The sequence below is a fragment of the Tasmannia lanceolata genome, unplaced genomic scaffold (genome assembly GCF_043159265.1).
Source record: "Tasmannia lanceolata isolate RefF3 unplaced genomic scaffold, GAP_Taslan_0.1 ptg000015l, whole genome shotgun sequence".
Classification (NCBI taxonomy): domain Eukaryota; kingdom Viridiplantae; phylum Streptophyta; class Magnoliopsida; order Canellales; family Winteraceae; genus Tasmannia; species Tasmannia lanceolata.
This window is the reverse complement of record NW_027518692.1, coordinates 61,608,030-61,621,926: the sequence shown is the minus strand read 5'-3', so window position 1 is coordinate 61,621,926 and position 13,897 is coordinate 61,608,030. Positions and strand designations below refer to the sequence as shown.

Sequence of the window (13,897 nt, the reverse complement as noted above, 5' to 3'; positions counted from 1 at the left end):
TCATCTTCTTCTGTTTTTTTTTTTAATGGAACCCCCAAAACGCTAGCTTTTGTCTTTTGGAGTCCAGACTGTGAGCAGTTGCGAACCTTAACGGACATGGACGTCACAGAGCCTTCCTCTTCCGTTACGTGCCGAGGCAAGGCACGTGCCCCATCCTCACTTGAAGAAACCGTCTATTGAAATAGGGGTGTCTTTATCAAAACAAGAGCCCTTTAATTTAATATTTATAAAGAAAGAATGAGGTTATAGTGGAGAGGTTCTGACAGTACATAGGCTTTCACGACCCCCACGCCACGCTCTCGCGGGCCTAACGATCAGCGTTTTCGCCCCCTTTCTCTTTTGATATCCGCACTCCTTGGTCCCATAACTCTCTCTGCAACTCCTTTACTTTTATTATATCTATTCTCTTCCTTTCATCATCTTCTTCTTCTTTAGATTCTGATTTCTGCCTACGGCAAACAGTTCCTTCGTTTTTTTCATTGATCAGGGGTTAGGACTGAGTTGGGTTTTTTTTTACATCTTCCAATTTTTGTCTCTTATCGTCTGATCTTAGTTTTGGCTTCTTTTTTTCCTTTGAAACTGTACTTGAACTGGGCAGGGTCTTTCTCTCGAGTGAGATTTTATTTTTTTCCATTTTCTTTTATTAAGGTTTGGTTGGTGATATTTGCAATCTGTCAATATTTCTGCAATCTGCATAGATTCTCCATAACTAAACCCAGACACGTTGAATTCAAATCCCTGAAGCGTTAGCCTCTCGTCCCAAAAAATCCGTATACGAAATCCTGCATGCAAGAAAGTCGGTGAATCTATCCATTCACTAAAAGCCAAAACCCATCTTCTTTCAACCCAGATTTTGCTCTATCAGAGAAGATTTTAGGAGAGAGAGGAAAAAAAAGATGCAGAGGGAAAGAGGAAAAGTAGCAGAGGAAATGAAAGGTTTGCAGAATGATCGAAGGGGAAGGATACAAGGAGAACAAATACCTCCTCAACAACCACAGAAATGTCCTCGTTGTGAATCTCCCAACACTAAGTTTTGTTATTACAACAACTATAGTCTTTCTCAGCCTCGGTATTTTTGTAAGACTTGTAGAAGGTATTGGACTCAAGGAGGAACCTTGAGGAACGTTCCTGTTGGTGGAGGGTGTCGAAAAGGAAAACGCTCAAAAAGACCCTCTTCTTCTTCATCTTCTTCAGAAACCCATCTACAAAACCCACAATCCCAACAAACTTATTCCATTTCCACATCTTCATCATCTTTCCAAGACTCTCTTGCCATTACCACCATAAAAACCAATGAAACTGAAACTACGGGCTCACTTGCTTGTCCTTCAATCTATGGAGGAGGGTTTTTGGCTTCTATGGTAGGTTTTAACTCCTTTAATCAGGCTATGAATGTGGACAATTTTGGAGGGCTTCAACCTACAGTAACCTCGAATTTTAGTCTCCCTTTGATGCAAGGATTCAGTCTCCCTGCAACCCAACAACAAAATTTTCAGGGTTTGAGCATGGGTTTTGATAGGCCACTTCATCAGCTTTTGAAATTGGAGGAGAACCCTATTCAACCCGTTTCTGTTTGGAATCAGCAAAACTTGGAGAATTCGAATTCTGGTAATCTTAGTACTCCTTTGATTTCTGATTCAAGCTTCTGGAATGGTAATAATTCTGTCAGGCCTTCAGGGTCTACTCATTGGCCTGATCTACCAGGTTTTGGCCCTTCTTCATCTGGATCCTTCTTATAAGAATTTTAATCAACTGACTTTGATTACCTAAAAATCTTCTCATTTTCTTTTACCCGCATACCCTTGAAGCTTCTTTGTTTTCTTTTTTTATTTTGGGCTAGATGGAGGAGGATGAAACCCTCATCTGGGGTTAGAGTTTCCTTTTTTTAATTTTGGCTTGTTGGGTGGCGTTGATCTTTTTGGCTTGTATAAAGAAAACAATTTTTACCTAACTTACTAGATGGTTGTTTAATTTACCTTTAAATTTCTGATCTGATCGGTCTGTAAACATGCAATCTGCGGTAAGAAAAAATAGATGACAACAACCGAATAGAAAGTTTTTTTCATGTAGGAGTGTTTGATCTTTAAAGTGACAAGATGGTTCGTTTCTTATGCATTTGCGTTCTAAATCTGACGAGGCTTTATCATTTTCACAGTCTGAGTAGTTTCAGTGGTCTCAGTTAAGAATCGAGCTCATCTCTTTACTTTCTTTCTTCAAGTACACTTTGGGAAGTTCACAAGATCAGATGCCTAAATGCATGCATGCTTCTTTAATATTTCCACTCCTTAATATGACAGTTTATACGTCTGTTTCTGTAGTCTATACTTGGTTTTATAGACATTAATTGCATCTGGGTGTTGTGGGTTTTGGTAAGATCTTCAATCTCATATGTTTTGTTTTCTTGGGGAGAGCTGCGAGTGTTCTTTGGTTGTATGGATTCATGGGCAGTGTGATAATAATAACAATATAATACAAAAGAGAAGCTTCGGGTTTGCTGAAGAATGTGAGATGGAGCTTAGGATTGCAGTTCTCGAGACGAATAAATCTTTTCTGCGAAAGTGTGATCTATTACCCAGAGAATAAATGCGAGCGGCTTAGAAATCTGGGATGGTGGCTGCTAACGTACGGTTCTACCATTCCAAAGATTAAAAAAAAAGGCATGTGATCGAGAGGATTAGAATGCTAGGATTGTGTACTATTTCCTCCTTTTTTGGTCTGGAGAGCATCTCTGATCTCAGAATTCCGGTAAGAATCTTTCGTAGTGGATGGATAGGTGGCAGTGCCCACGACAGACTATCATGGTAGATGGGTTTTTTTCTCACCATGGTTATCTTGGCGTATTACTAGAGTCTTACTTTTAATGGTAATTTTTTTTTGGGTACAAGAATGAATGTACTGTGATGGGGTTCATGGACACCGCTGGCAATCACAAAGTCCGGGCTATTGGCCTTAGTGCCCACCCTCATTTGATGAGACTAATCATTAGATCAAGCATGATGAAAAGTTGCTATTTATTTAGCCGTTGATGTTATCACAGCTTAAATCTTGGGATGACTCATTAGATCAACCGTCTAGATTGTTGGGATAGTTGTTTTTTTTTTTTTTTTTTTTTTATAGTTAAGCTGGGGCTTGTCGGAGATTCATACCAGATTATTAGATAAAGAGAAATATGTTACATTCATGGGCACAAGACACAATTAATTCCTAACTCAAAACACACGAGAGAGAGAGAGAGTTCCAAAAACTCGAGGTAGACATAAACATCTACAACTAAGTGTTCAAACTGCTCAATATATACTCGAGTTACATAATCGTCTAGCTAGATATAAGCATATTGGGATATTTGGGAGCGCCTTAGTTTCGTCTTAGTTTCCCCCTCAAGACCTGCTTGAGAGGGATCATGATCCCTCATGGCACAGGTGTCTTTTTCTGCCTCGATCTCATCGGAAGAGCTTGAAGTATTGCTAGTTTCCTTAGGGGCAGTCTCCCTTTTTCCTTGGGAAGTTGAATCGTTTGAGTCGTCTCATTGGGAACTTGATTACGATGAGGAGGGTTTCCTTCAACTTCTGCAGGTGAATGGTGTGTTCTTGGTTTAGGTGGAAGTTGAAGGCGAGCTCATCGTCTGCCATATCTTGGTACATGAGACCCCTGGTCTTCTGTTTGTTTTTTCCCTTTTTATCTTTTTGCTTGAGGGCTTCCTAGTATTTGGTGTGAGCAGGGAGAGTTCTTCAATCTCTGTCGGGAGTTGAACTACTTCGTGCTCTATCAGCTTCTCAAGTGTCAATCTGGTCAAGAGGTGCCGCGGGGGATTGTGCGTGGGGGGGGGGGGGTATCTGGATCCATTCTTTCAGCCAGCACCAAACTCATGAATGCAAGGGGGAAATGCAACTAAAAGCAATGAATGCAAGGGGAGGATCGAAGGGGGAAAAGTGCTGAAGTTCTCATAGAATGCCATGTTGGGAAAGTTGTCTGGTTTCCCATCATACCGAGTTGAGGTGGGGACCAAAATAGGAAATGGCTTTTGTATTTCCTAATAACACTAGGAGTGGGGGGGCTTGAGGAGGCTAAGGAGAGAAAAAAAAGTCGACATTCACAGGCCAGGTGATGGGAATGAAACAGTGTTTCCTTCTTCCTTCTTGGGTTTTCTTTCGTGGGTTTTATTCCTGTAGACGCAGGGGGGAGGCACATATAGCATGAGCCCCCCCCCCCCCCCCTCTCTCACAAAATGACTTGCAAAATCCCTTCCATATTACATAGATATACATGCATGCTTAGCTAGTTTAGTGGCCACGGCCTCCCAATGACCAATACAACCAGGTGCAAATTAGTCTTGCCCCCAAGTGTAAATTCCTGGCTCTGCCCCTGTGTGTACGGTCTTGTTGAGAGGAGGTCTTGCTTGAGAGGAAAAGAAAGGATATTGGTTTGCGGGTTTGGAAAGTAGTCCTTGTAATTAGAAGATCATGCTCTCACCTGTCAAATCCTTGCTTTTATTTCTACAAATCCCTTTCTTTTGCACAAGGTCATATAGGATTTAGTCTGATCACTAGGGATGCATTTTGAGTCCGGCCCTGGTTGAACTTTTGCTAAAAAAATTGAATTGGTTCGTTTATCAAGTTTGAGATTGTCTTTCTGATCGATCTCAGCTATTTATAACAAGCAGGAAATATGATTAGGTAAACCCTCCAATCTGTACCGGGACTATACATTGTAGAAATCTCAACGGAATGAAAATGATTTTCATTGTAGCCCAACAAATGAAGCCTTTTTTTAGCCTTCTAGTCCTACAAATTAACGGTTTGGATCATCCAATGAAGTGGTCTCCACAGTACTTTTTGAAAAATATCAGACTTCACTTTCACACAACGTATAAAATCTCTCTTTTTAGTAGCGATGTTCTGAAGGAGAGGCCCATCATTTTACACGTGCATGGCCCAAGTTGAATTTGAAATGGTAGTGCCTACAATCCCTGTCCAATCTCAAGCATTTGTTGGAGCCCGCCATGTTACAACCACTAGTGTTTCCAGCAACTCCATCCAAATACATACATTGGGTGGGGACCACCACATTACAACATGTTTTCGATAAGGTTGGATCCATTTATACCTGTTCTATTCATCGTGTGGAATCTACCATTTTAGGTACCTTGATTTTATTAGCTAAACAGAACACGACAGATGTTTTTGTGGAATATGGCCAAAGGGCATCTATTAGTGTGATAATCATGCACGAAATATTACCGTTTCCCTTTCTTTCATCAACCCACTAGGACCTATCCAATCTTAACCCTTGAATCCATAGTATGCTACTTTTCTAACCATTGCAATTTGCAAGTCCAAATCCAACCAATTAAACACAGAGAACAGTTACTAGACCCTTTCTTATCGGCCTCCTCCTTGGGGCCTGTATGTACCAAATGGGGTTCATTGGGGCCGTTAACCTGGCTCGTCGAGAACAATCTGACCTCTATTGGCATTGACTCTATCTTGGTTAGATAATCCTAACCACTTGATATGGCAAGCTGTTGAGTACGTCACTATATTTTAGGAAGTGGTTTCCTATTGGAAACCCAACTCTCAACCGACTCTCCTTTGTCCCTTTCTATTAGGGCCCGTTTGGATACCGCTTGGATTTGGATTTGGAGGTGAGTTTGGATTTCCAAAATTCATGGATTTGAAATCAATAATTTTAAAATTCACAAATTTATAAATAATATCATTTGGATGGCCACGTATAGATTTGGATTTCAAATCTAATTTTTTGTTTTGTTTTGTTTGGATGCTCTTTGGATTTGAATTTGAAATCTAACAAAACCAAAAAGCCCTAAAATACTTGATATAGGGGTATTTCAGCAATTTTCCATGATCCCGGGGTATTCTAGTCATTTTACCCCATATGAGGGTATTTTGATCATTTTTTATGTCGTAAGGGTGTTTTAGTCATTTTCCATGACTCAGGGTATTTGGTCATTTTCACCTCGTATAGGTGTATTCCGGTCATTTTGCATGACCCGGGGTATTCTCGTCATTTTACACAATATGGCGTATTTTTATCTCATGAGGGTATTTTTAGTCATTTTTCATGAGCTATAGGTCATTTTTACTTGATATAGGGGTATTTTGATAATTTTTCATGATCTTGGGGTATTTTAGTCATTTTGCACGACTCAGGGGTATTTTGTCATTTTTACCTGGTATAAGGGTATTTCTAGTCATTTTACCTAATATGATGTATTTTTATCATTTTTATCTCATGGTGGTATTTTTAGTCATTTTAGTCATTTTTTATGAGTCATGGGTCATTTTTACTTGATCTAGGGGTATTTTAGTAATTTTTTATGATATTGGGGTATTCTCGTCATTTTACCCTGTATGAGATTATTTTGATCATTTTTATGTTATAAGGGTATTTTAGTCATTTTGCACGACTCGAGGGTATTTTGTCATTTTTACTTGGTATAGGGGTATTTCGGTCATTTTGCCTGACTCGGGGGTTTTCTAGTTATTTTACCTAACACAATGTATTTTGATCAGTTTTTAATGTCATGTGGGTATTAAAGTCATTTAAAAAAAAATTGGTATATTTTGGTCATTTTAACCCCTGCTCCGTTTGGTTGCTGGGTTTTTTTTTTCCTACGATTTATGTGGGAGAATATTTAGTGGTCACATCAGCTTTTTCTTGGTGACATCAGCAAAATCTTGTCTTGAAAATGGTGGTCTCTCTTTCTCTCTCTACCCTCTCTCTACCCTCTCTCTCCACTCATCACAATATCTTTCTCTAATTAATGCATGTCCCCTCTTTTGCCTCCTACCTTTACCCACATAAATCCCAGGAAAAAAAAAAACCCGGCAACCAAACGTTACAGGTCAGATTTAGATTATAAATAACCTCTCGCAGGAAGGATTTATAAATCCAAAAAATTACACTAACATGAGGAATTTGTAAATCTTGTGGATTTCACTCAAATCCAAATTCACCTCCAAATCCAAATCCAAGGGGTATCCAAACGGGCCCTTACAGTTTTGCAAACCGCGTGAACTATGATTCCTAGTTTCTTTTGGCTGTGAAAACTCACAAACACATAATACTCTAGAATAGCTTCTTTGTCTTGTACTTTTAGAGATAGAGAAAGTGAGAGATCTTTGTGTGTGAGACAGGGAACAGTGAAAATTTCTTTGCTGAGTTTTTCGTCATTGCATGGTTATAGGAAAACCCCTCTGGTTAGTTTTGGGTTTTCGAAGCCTAAATCAAAATTTTTAAAGCCTAAAATCCTTATTTAGGTTTTTTTTTAAAAACTAGTAAGTTTAGCTTCTGACATGAGTTAAACACTTATCTAGCAATGGGTTTGTCAACCAATATATCATGTCCGGTGTACAAATTCTATTGATAGAAGGATAAAAATTTGACTTGAGTAATAATTTCGTTGAATTTCCTTTGATCACTTTGCAACTTTTTTTTTGAATGCTATCACTCTGCAATTATATGTCTTCTTTTCTACAAAATAGATTTGCAAGGACTCTCTTGGAAAAAACTTTTTTAGCTAATTGGAGCCTCCAAGTAATCATTTAAAAAAAAAAAAAAAAAAAAACTCTGGTGAGTAAATCAACTTATCTTTCAAGCTTCTCGAATAAATGCTAGTTTTGTTTTAGGCCTCTAACAAACCATAAAAAACACATAAAATGTGATGAGTCTTCTCGCATAGAAGACACTTCTGTTACAGGACCCATACATAAAATGTGGTGAGAAAATAAAGTCATTCTTTCAATACGACAGTGGGCCCACATTGTTTGGGTGATCCAAACCATTCATTTGATAGGCCCTCACATTGATAGGGTGTGCCCAAAAAAACAGCTCCATTGGATGATCCCAACCCTTCAAACTGTGGAGGAAAAAATGGACAGATTTGTGAAGGTTTTTACACGTCCTTTTTTGCCTCCACAAATCGTAGGGTTAGGATGATCTTATGGAGCTAACTTTTTGGGCACACCCTATTTATGTGAGGGCTCATCAAATGAATAGTTTGCATCACGCAAACAATGTGGGGCCCATCGTATTTTAAGCCATCGGTGTAGGTATGTGTAGCTACACCTCTCTCTCTCTCTCTCTCTCTATATATATATATATATATATATATATATATATATATATATATATATAGAGAGAGAGAGAGAGAGAGAGAGGAAAAGGATTGTACGCTCGACCGTACCTAAAGTTAGGTATGGTAGAGTGCCAAATCACATGGGTCCCACATTTTTGGTGAGCATCTAAACTATTCATTTGCAAGGCCCCATCATAGATAGGGTGCATACCAAAAATCAGCTCCATAGGATGATCCTAACCCATCCATTTGTGGAGGCCAAAATGGACAGACAGTGTTTGTCCACAAATCTGCCCATTTTGGCCTCCAGTTTTGGAGGGGTTAGGATGATTCAATGGTGCTGATTTTTGGTATGCACCCTATCTATGATGGGGCCTTGCAAATGAATAGTTTAGATGGTCACCAAAAATGTGGGACCCATGTGATTTGGCACTCTACCATACCTAACTTTAGGTACGGTCAAGCGTACAATCCTTTTCCTCTATATATATATATATATATATATATATATATATATATATAGAGAGAGAGAGAGAGAGGTGTAGCTACACATACCTACACCGATGGCTTAAAATACGATGGGCCCCACATTGTTTGCGTGATGCAAACTATTCATTTGATGAGCCCTCACATAAATAGGGTGTGCCCAAAAAGTTAGCTCCATAAGATCATCCTAACCCTACGATTTGTGGAGGCAAAAAAGGACGTGTAAAAACCTTCACAAATCTGTCCATTTTTTCCTCCACAGTTTGAAGTGTTGGGATCATCCAATGGAGCTGTTTTTTTGGGCACACCCTATCAATGTGAGGGCCTATCAAATGAATGGTTTGGATCACCCAAACAATGTGGGCCCACTGTCGTATTGAAAGAATGACTTTATTTCCTCACCACATTTTATGTATGGGGCCTGTAACAGAAGTGTCTTCTATGCGAGAAGACTCATCACATTTTATGTGTTTTTTATGGTTTGTTAGAGGCCTAAAACAAAACTAGCATTTATTCGAGAAGCTTGAAAGATAAGTTGATTTACTCACCAGAGTTTTTTTTTTTTTTTTTTTTTAAATGATTACTTGGAGGCTCCAATTAGCTAAAAAAGTTTTTCGTGAGTTTTTTCTATTTTAAATGATTACTTGGAGGCTACAATAAGCTGGGATGAAAAGAAGAGAGTTTTTTCTATTTTTTTGAAAATTACATGACATTTACACGTCACATTTTTTGACTTTTTTGAACAAATGCACCCATTCAACTCATATAATTTCAATCTTACCCCCCTCCTTTATGGTATACACGCAGCTTCTGTGTATACATCACTCTCTCTGTATTAGGTGTCTTCCGTGAGAGATTTTTTCTTTTGAGATATTTTATATCCTGCTCGACAGCATGGATGGATTCGACTCCGCAGTCTGTACGTTGGTTTTTTTTGTTCTCTTTTCGTTTCTATTTTTTACTGAGACCTTGCAATAATGGTTGTAAACTAAAGAAATGGAAGGAAAATGGATGGGTCTTTGTCCCCCTATTAGTTCATTTTTTTTGGGTTTCCTTATTTGCGTTCTTCTTTTTTGATATTCAGATTGCTATTTAAATTAAGATTTTTAATATTTTTCTCATGGATTTTTAGGTTTCTCTTTGTCCGGGTCAGAACCTGTTCAATTCCATTATAAAAATGGGCAGTGCGCAGTATGTGTTCCTTCAATGCCCTTTTATGTTATTTTTTCTAAGGATGATGCCCTGTTTGTTCATTATCGCCTCATGTTACTCTACCGTTTCATCTCTCAATAAGAAAAAATAATTCCTGTCAGTTGCAGACAGCCCAGCTCCTCTCTAAATCTCTACCAGAGCCGCACTTTTACTGAAACCCACCATCAACTGTGAAAAGAGGATCGATGCCGGCCCTAGAGAGATGTCTGCACGCAAGATGTTTGGCTCAATGCCACAGATAAAACTCATATCTCCTAATGCCCACCTTCGAACAGGCTTCTCTTTCGTCAGATTAGGGCTAGGGTTTTCTAGAGTTCGAACTCTTTGTTTCAGGTGATTTTTAAATTCGTCTGGTGCAGATTTCACTGTTTTATTTTTTATTATATGCATGCTTCTTCAAGGCATTTAGGAATTTTCAGGGTCCCTGAAACAGCCAAATTCATGGTTCCTGAATAGAAGAGATACATGAGTTCTTATTCCCTTACATATTTTTAATTTTTATTTCCATCTTTTTATTGCTGCTGCTTTAAATTTGGTACAAATTTTTCTGACATTTAGATGTACTTCACTACCTTGGCACGTTAAACATAGCAGGTTGCGAGGATATCAATCATTCTGCTCTTCATTTTTTTCAATGGTTTCTAAACTATTAAATTGTGTTGCAAATCAAAAAAATTATCAGATTGTTTATCTCCACTACTCACTTATAATGTTACTGGATGCAATGCTTTAACTGTATCAGGCTCATGATTTATGGTTGATTTGGTGATTCCATATGGGATTACTTATGATTGGATGTTCTATTTTCTTGGTTTTAGGAATGAATGGTTTGAAAGAGATGGACCTTTCAAGATGCTCAAAGATTGCCAATGTTGGGATGGCATTTCGTATCAATTCCAAAATTGACAATGTTAGGTCTATCACAAATTGGTCTGACCATTGACGCAACGGAGGATTATTACAATTTTATATGACGAGGATATATAATTTCAGTCACAATAACTACCCTCTTGGTAGTATTTTTCTTCACTATGATCATTTGGTAATATGGGCATTGGTCTTTATGTATTAGATTCCTTCAATAGTACTATATTGTGGCTGGGGAGATTACTCTTGATCCCTCTCATATGAGAGAAGTCTGCTACCACTTTTCCATAGTTTCTTGCTACAGGCATCCAAAACACATGGGAACCTGTTTGTGCCACCTCCTTATGGGATGACTTTATACGGGGATGAAATTGCATGCACAAAATTTTCAGAGTCTTCATGGATCTGAACTTGGACCTCAGAATATCATGTTTCATCATGTTCGATTGCGTACCGCACACCACCGTCCTCAGTATATCCATTTTTTTTTCAATCAATTTCACTTTTCTATTCCTCTTGGCAAACAAGAGTTTGGGTTGCAAACTTATGGAGAATGGCAGCAGCATCATGGATACTGGCCCCTTGGGTTATGCCCTGTTTATTTTTGGTCTTGCTGGTCTTTCTATTTTCCTCAAATCTGTCGTATCAATAGGCTTTTGGGAGAATTCATATAAAATTTCAGAAAAGTAAATACCATTATTTCTATGTATTGGAGAAAAAATCTCCACTATGTCTCATAATTTTAGTAAAATTGCTTCTATCTCTCAATATCCTACGTATATTAGCAACATTTCGGCGAATTATTTTTTTTTGGCCCGTGCATCGCACGGGTTATCCACTAGTATATATCTAATACAATAAGCTGGGATGAAAAGATGAGAGTTTTTTCGATTTTTTTGAAAATTACGTGAGAATTACACCTCACATTTGTTGACTTTTTTGAACAAATGCACCCATTCAACTCATATAATTTCAATCCTACCCCCCCTCCTTTATGCTTTTAACAAAGGCACCTATTGAATCATATAATTTCAATCCTACCCTTCCTTTATGCTTTTAACAAAGGCACCCATTAAAGCCGTATAATTTTGATCTTACCCCCCTCCTTTATGGTTTTTTAATTAAAAAACTATAGGGTGATCTTAACCATCCGATTTAAGACAAGATGAATTATGGAAACATCTATAGATTGGAGGGCTAGGATCAGCCTATGGAAATGATTTTTGGGGCACAACCTGTTTATGTTGTGTTCCATCACATGGACAGTTTGGATCAACCTATGACGTGGTCCGTACCGTTCTTTGTCGGCCCGTGCATCGCATGGGTTTTGTTACTAGTATATATATATATAGCAGAAGAGAAAATGAGAGAATTATTTGGATTTTTTCCAAAATTCTATGATAATTACACATCACTTTTTTTGACTTTTTTTTAACAAAGGCACCCATTCAACCCACATATTTTCAATCCTACCCCTCCTTTATGCTTTTTAACAAATGCATCCATTAAAGTCACATAATTTCAATCTTACCCATTTTCAGAATTATTTGAAAAAACAAATCATTATTTGCTAGCCACCTTCTCCAGAGGCTACGTCTCGCCATCCTTTGCGATTGTATGTGTTCAGAGATTTGTCTTATTAGACGTGGTGAAAAACTGCACGGAAATACTCTTTCTTGAAATGTGGTTAGCAATAATAAGTACCGAAAGAAGCTAGCAATAATAATCATTACGTAGTAAAGTTTTGTAGGGAAATTACGGACAACAACGGGTACCTGTATATGACAATTACAGAAAAAACTACAAACAAGAGGTCTCGAAATATGACAATTACGAAAAAACTACTTTTCCTTAGTAATTTTTTGAGGATATTACGAATTCCGCACACCTTTAAAAATATTTACAAATTCCGGGCACCTTAAGAGGAACAACATATTATGAAAACCTCTATAGATTGGAGGGCTAGAATTAGCCTATGGAAATGATTTTACGGGCACCACGTATTGAAGTAGTATTCCATCACATGGACGGTTTGGTGTGTGTGTATATATATATATATATATATATATATATATATATATATATATATATATATATATATATATATGAGGAAATGGTTTGTGTGCAGCTGCACAGATAGCTTATCTGTGCATGGCTAGCCACATTTTTGGAGTGATCAAAAGCATTCATTTTGAAGACCCTTCCATGGATAGGGTGTGTAGAAAAAATCAACCCTATAGCCCTATAGGATCATCCTAACCCTGCCATTTGTTGAGGGAAAAAATGGGCAAAAACAATGCCCGTCCATTTTCTCCTCCAACTTTGATTGGGTTAGGATGATCCTATAGGGCTGATCTTTGGTACACACCCTATCCATGGAAGGGCCTTCCAAATGAATGCTTTAGATCCCTCAAAAAATGTGCCCCCCCATGGTTTGTGGCAGCCATGCGCTGCACGAAAATCATTTCCTCTCTCTCTCTCTCTATATATATATATATATATATATATATATTTGAGCAATCCATTTGCATGCCATTGCTTAATTACGATTGTTCTTGGTTTGTTAGAGGAGTGGTGATCTGTCTCGAAAATTATCCATTATGGAAGATATGAATGTAGATACAATATCCGCGGTTTATAAAGGCGGTCTCCTCACGGTTGTCATCCACAAGCTGAAACATAAATATCCAAAGACGATCCAAGTCAAGCGTGATTCTTTTCTCTAGGTCTAATTCCCTCCAAGTACATGAAATTTCAGTTACTTATTTAATAAAATTTTCACATTAATTATATCCCATATGTCACAACATGCCGATGCTTCTGTTTGGCTACACGATTCTATTGCGGTGTCTATTGACTTGATGGAAAGTGATGAATCCCACTAATTGATATCTCTTGTTTTCATCCTCTATGGGATCTTTCTCTTGTGTCTTTTTGGTATTTTGTCTTCCTGATTCGCTTCACTTGTACTGTCCATTTTGCTCTTTGCTTGCCTTTTTAATGCTTCCCTTGTACTGTCCATCTTGGTCTTTGCTTGCTTTTTAATGAAACTTTTTACCATTCAAAAAAATAAAATTATCCCGGTAATTGATAAAAGGTTGGTGAAAGGAGCCCCTTTATATCAGTTTTTGTTATAAAAGATTAAATAACACCTTCTCTAACAGCTTAAGCTTTTGGAGTAACAGGTTGTTTCACAAGTCTGCAAGGATTTTAGTTTTTGTGAGAATAGATTTTCAA

The 13,897-nt window shown here is 37.9% G+C and overlaps 1 protein-coding gene across 1 annotated transcript; it reads left to right on the top strand.

The window, feature by feature from the left end:
- The first annotated feature begins 274 nt into the window (after positions 1 to 274).
- LOC143846426 (uncharacterized) lies at positions 275 to 11,012 on the top strand. The gene is made up of 2 exons (XM_077354861.1): positions 275 to 1,608; positions 10,612 to 11,012. The coding sequence occupies exons 1-2, from the start codon at positions 897 to 899 to the stop codon at positions 10,734 to 10,736; spliced, it is 837 nt and encodes a 278-aa protein (XP_077210976.1). The 5' UTR covers positions 275 to 896; the 3' UTR covers positions 10,737 to 11,012.
- Positions 11,013 to 13,897: the final 2,885 nt, after the last annotated feature.

Excerpts from the sequence above, each read along its gene's own strand:
- LOC143846426 (XM_077354861.1), top strand. The coding sequence starts at position 897 with ATGCAGAGGGAAAGAGGAAAAGTAGCAGAGGAAATGAAAGGTTTGCAG. Across the intron at positions 1,609-10,611 it reads CTTGGAGAATTCGAATTCTG|GAATGAATGGTTTGAAAGAG; the intron begins GTAATCTTAGTA and ends TCTTGGTTTTAG.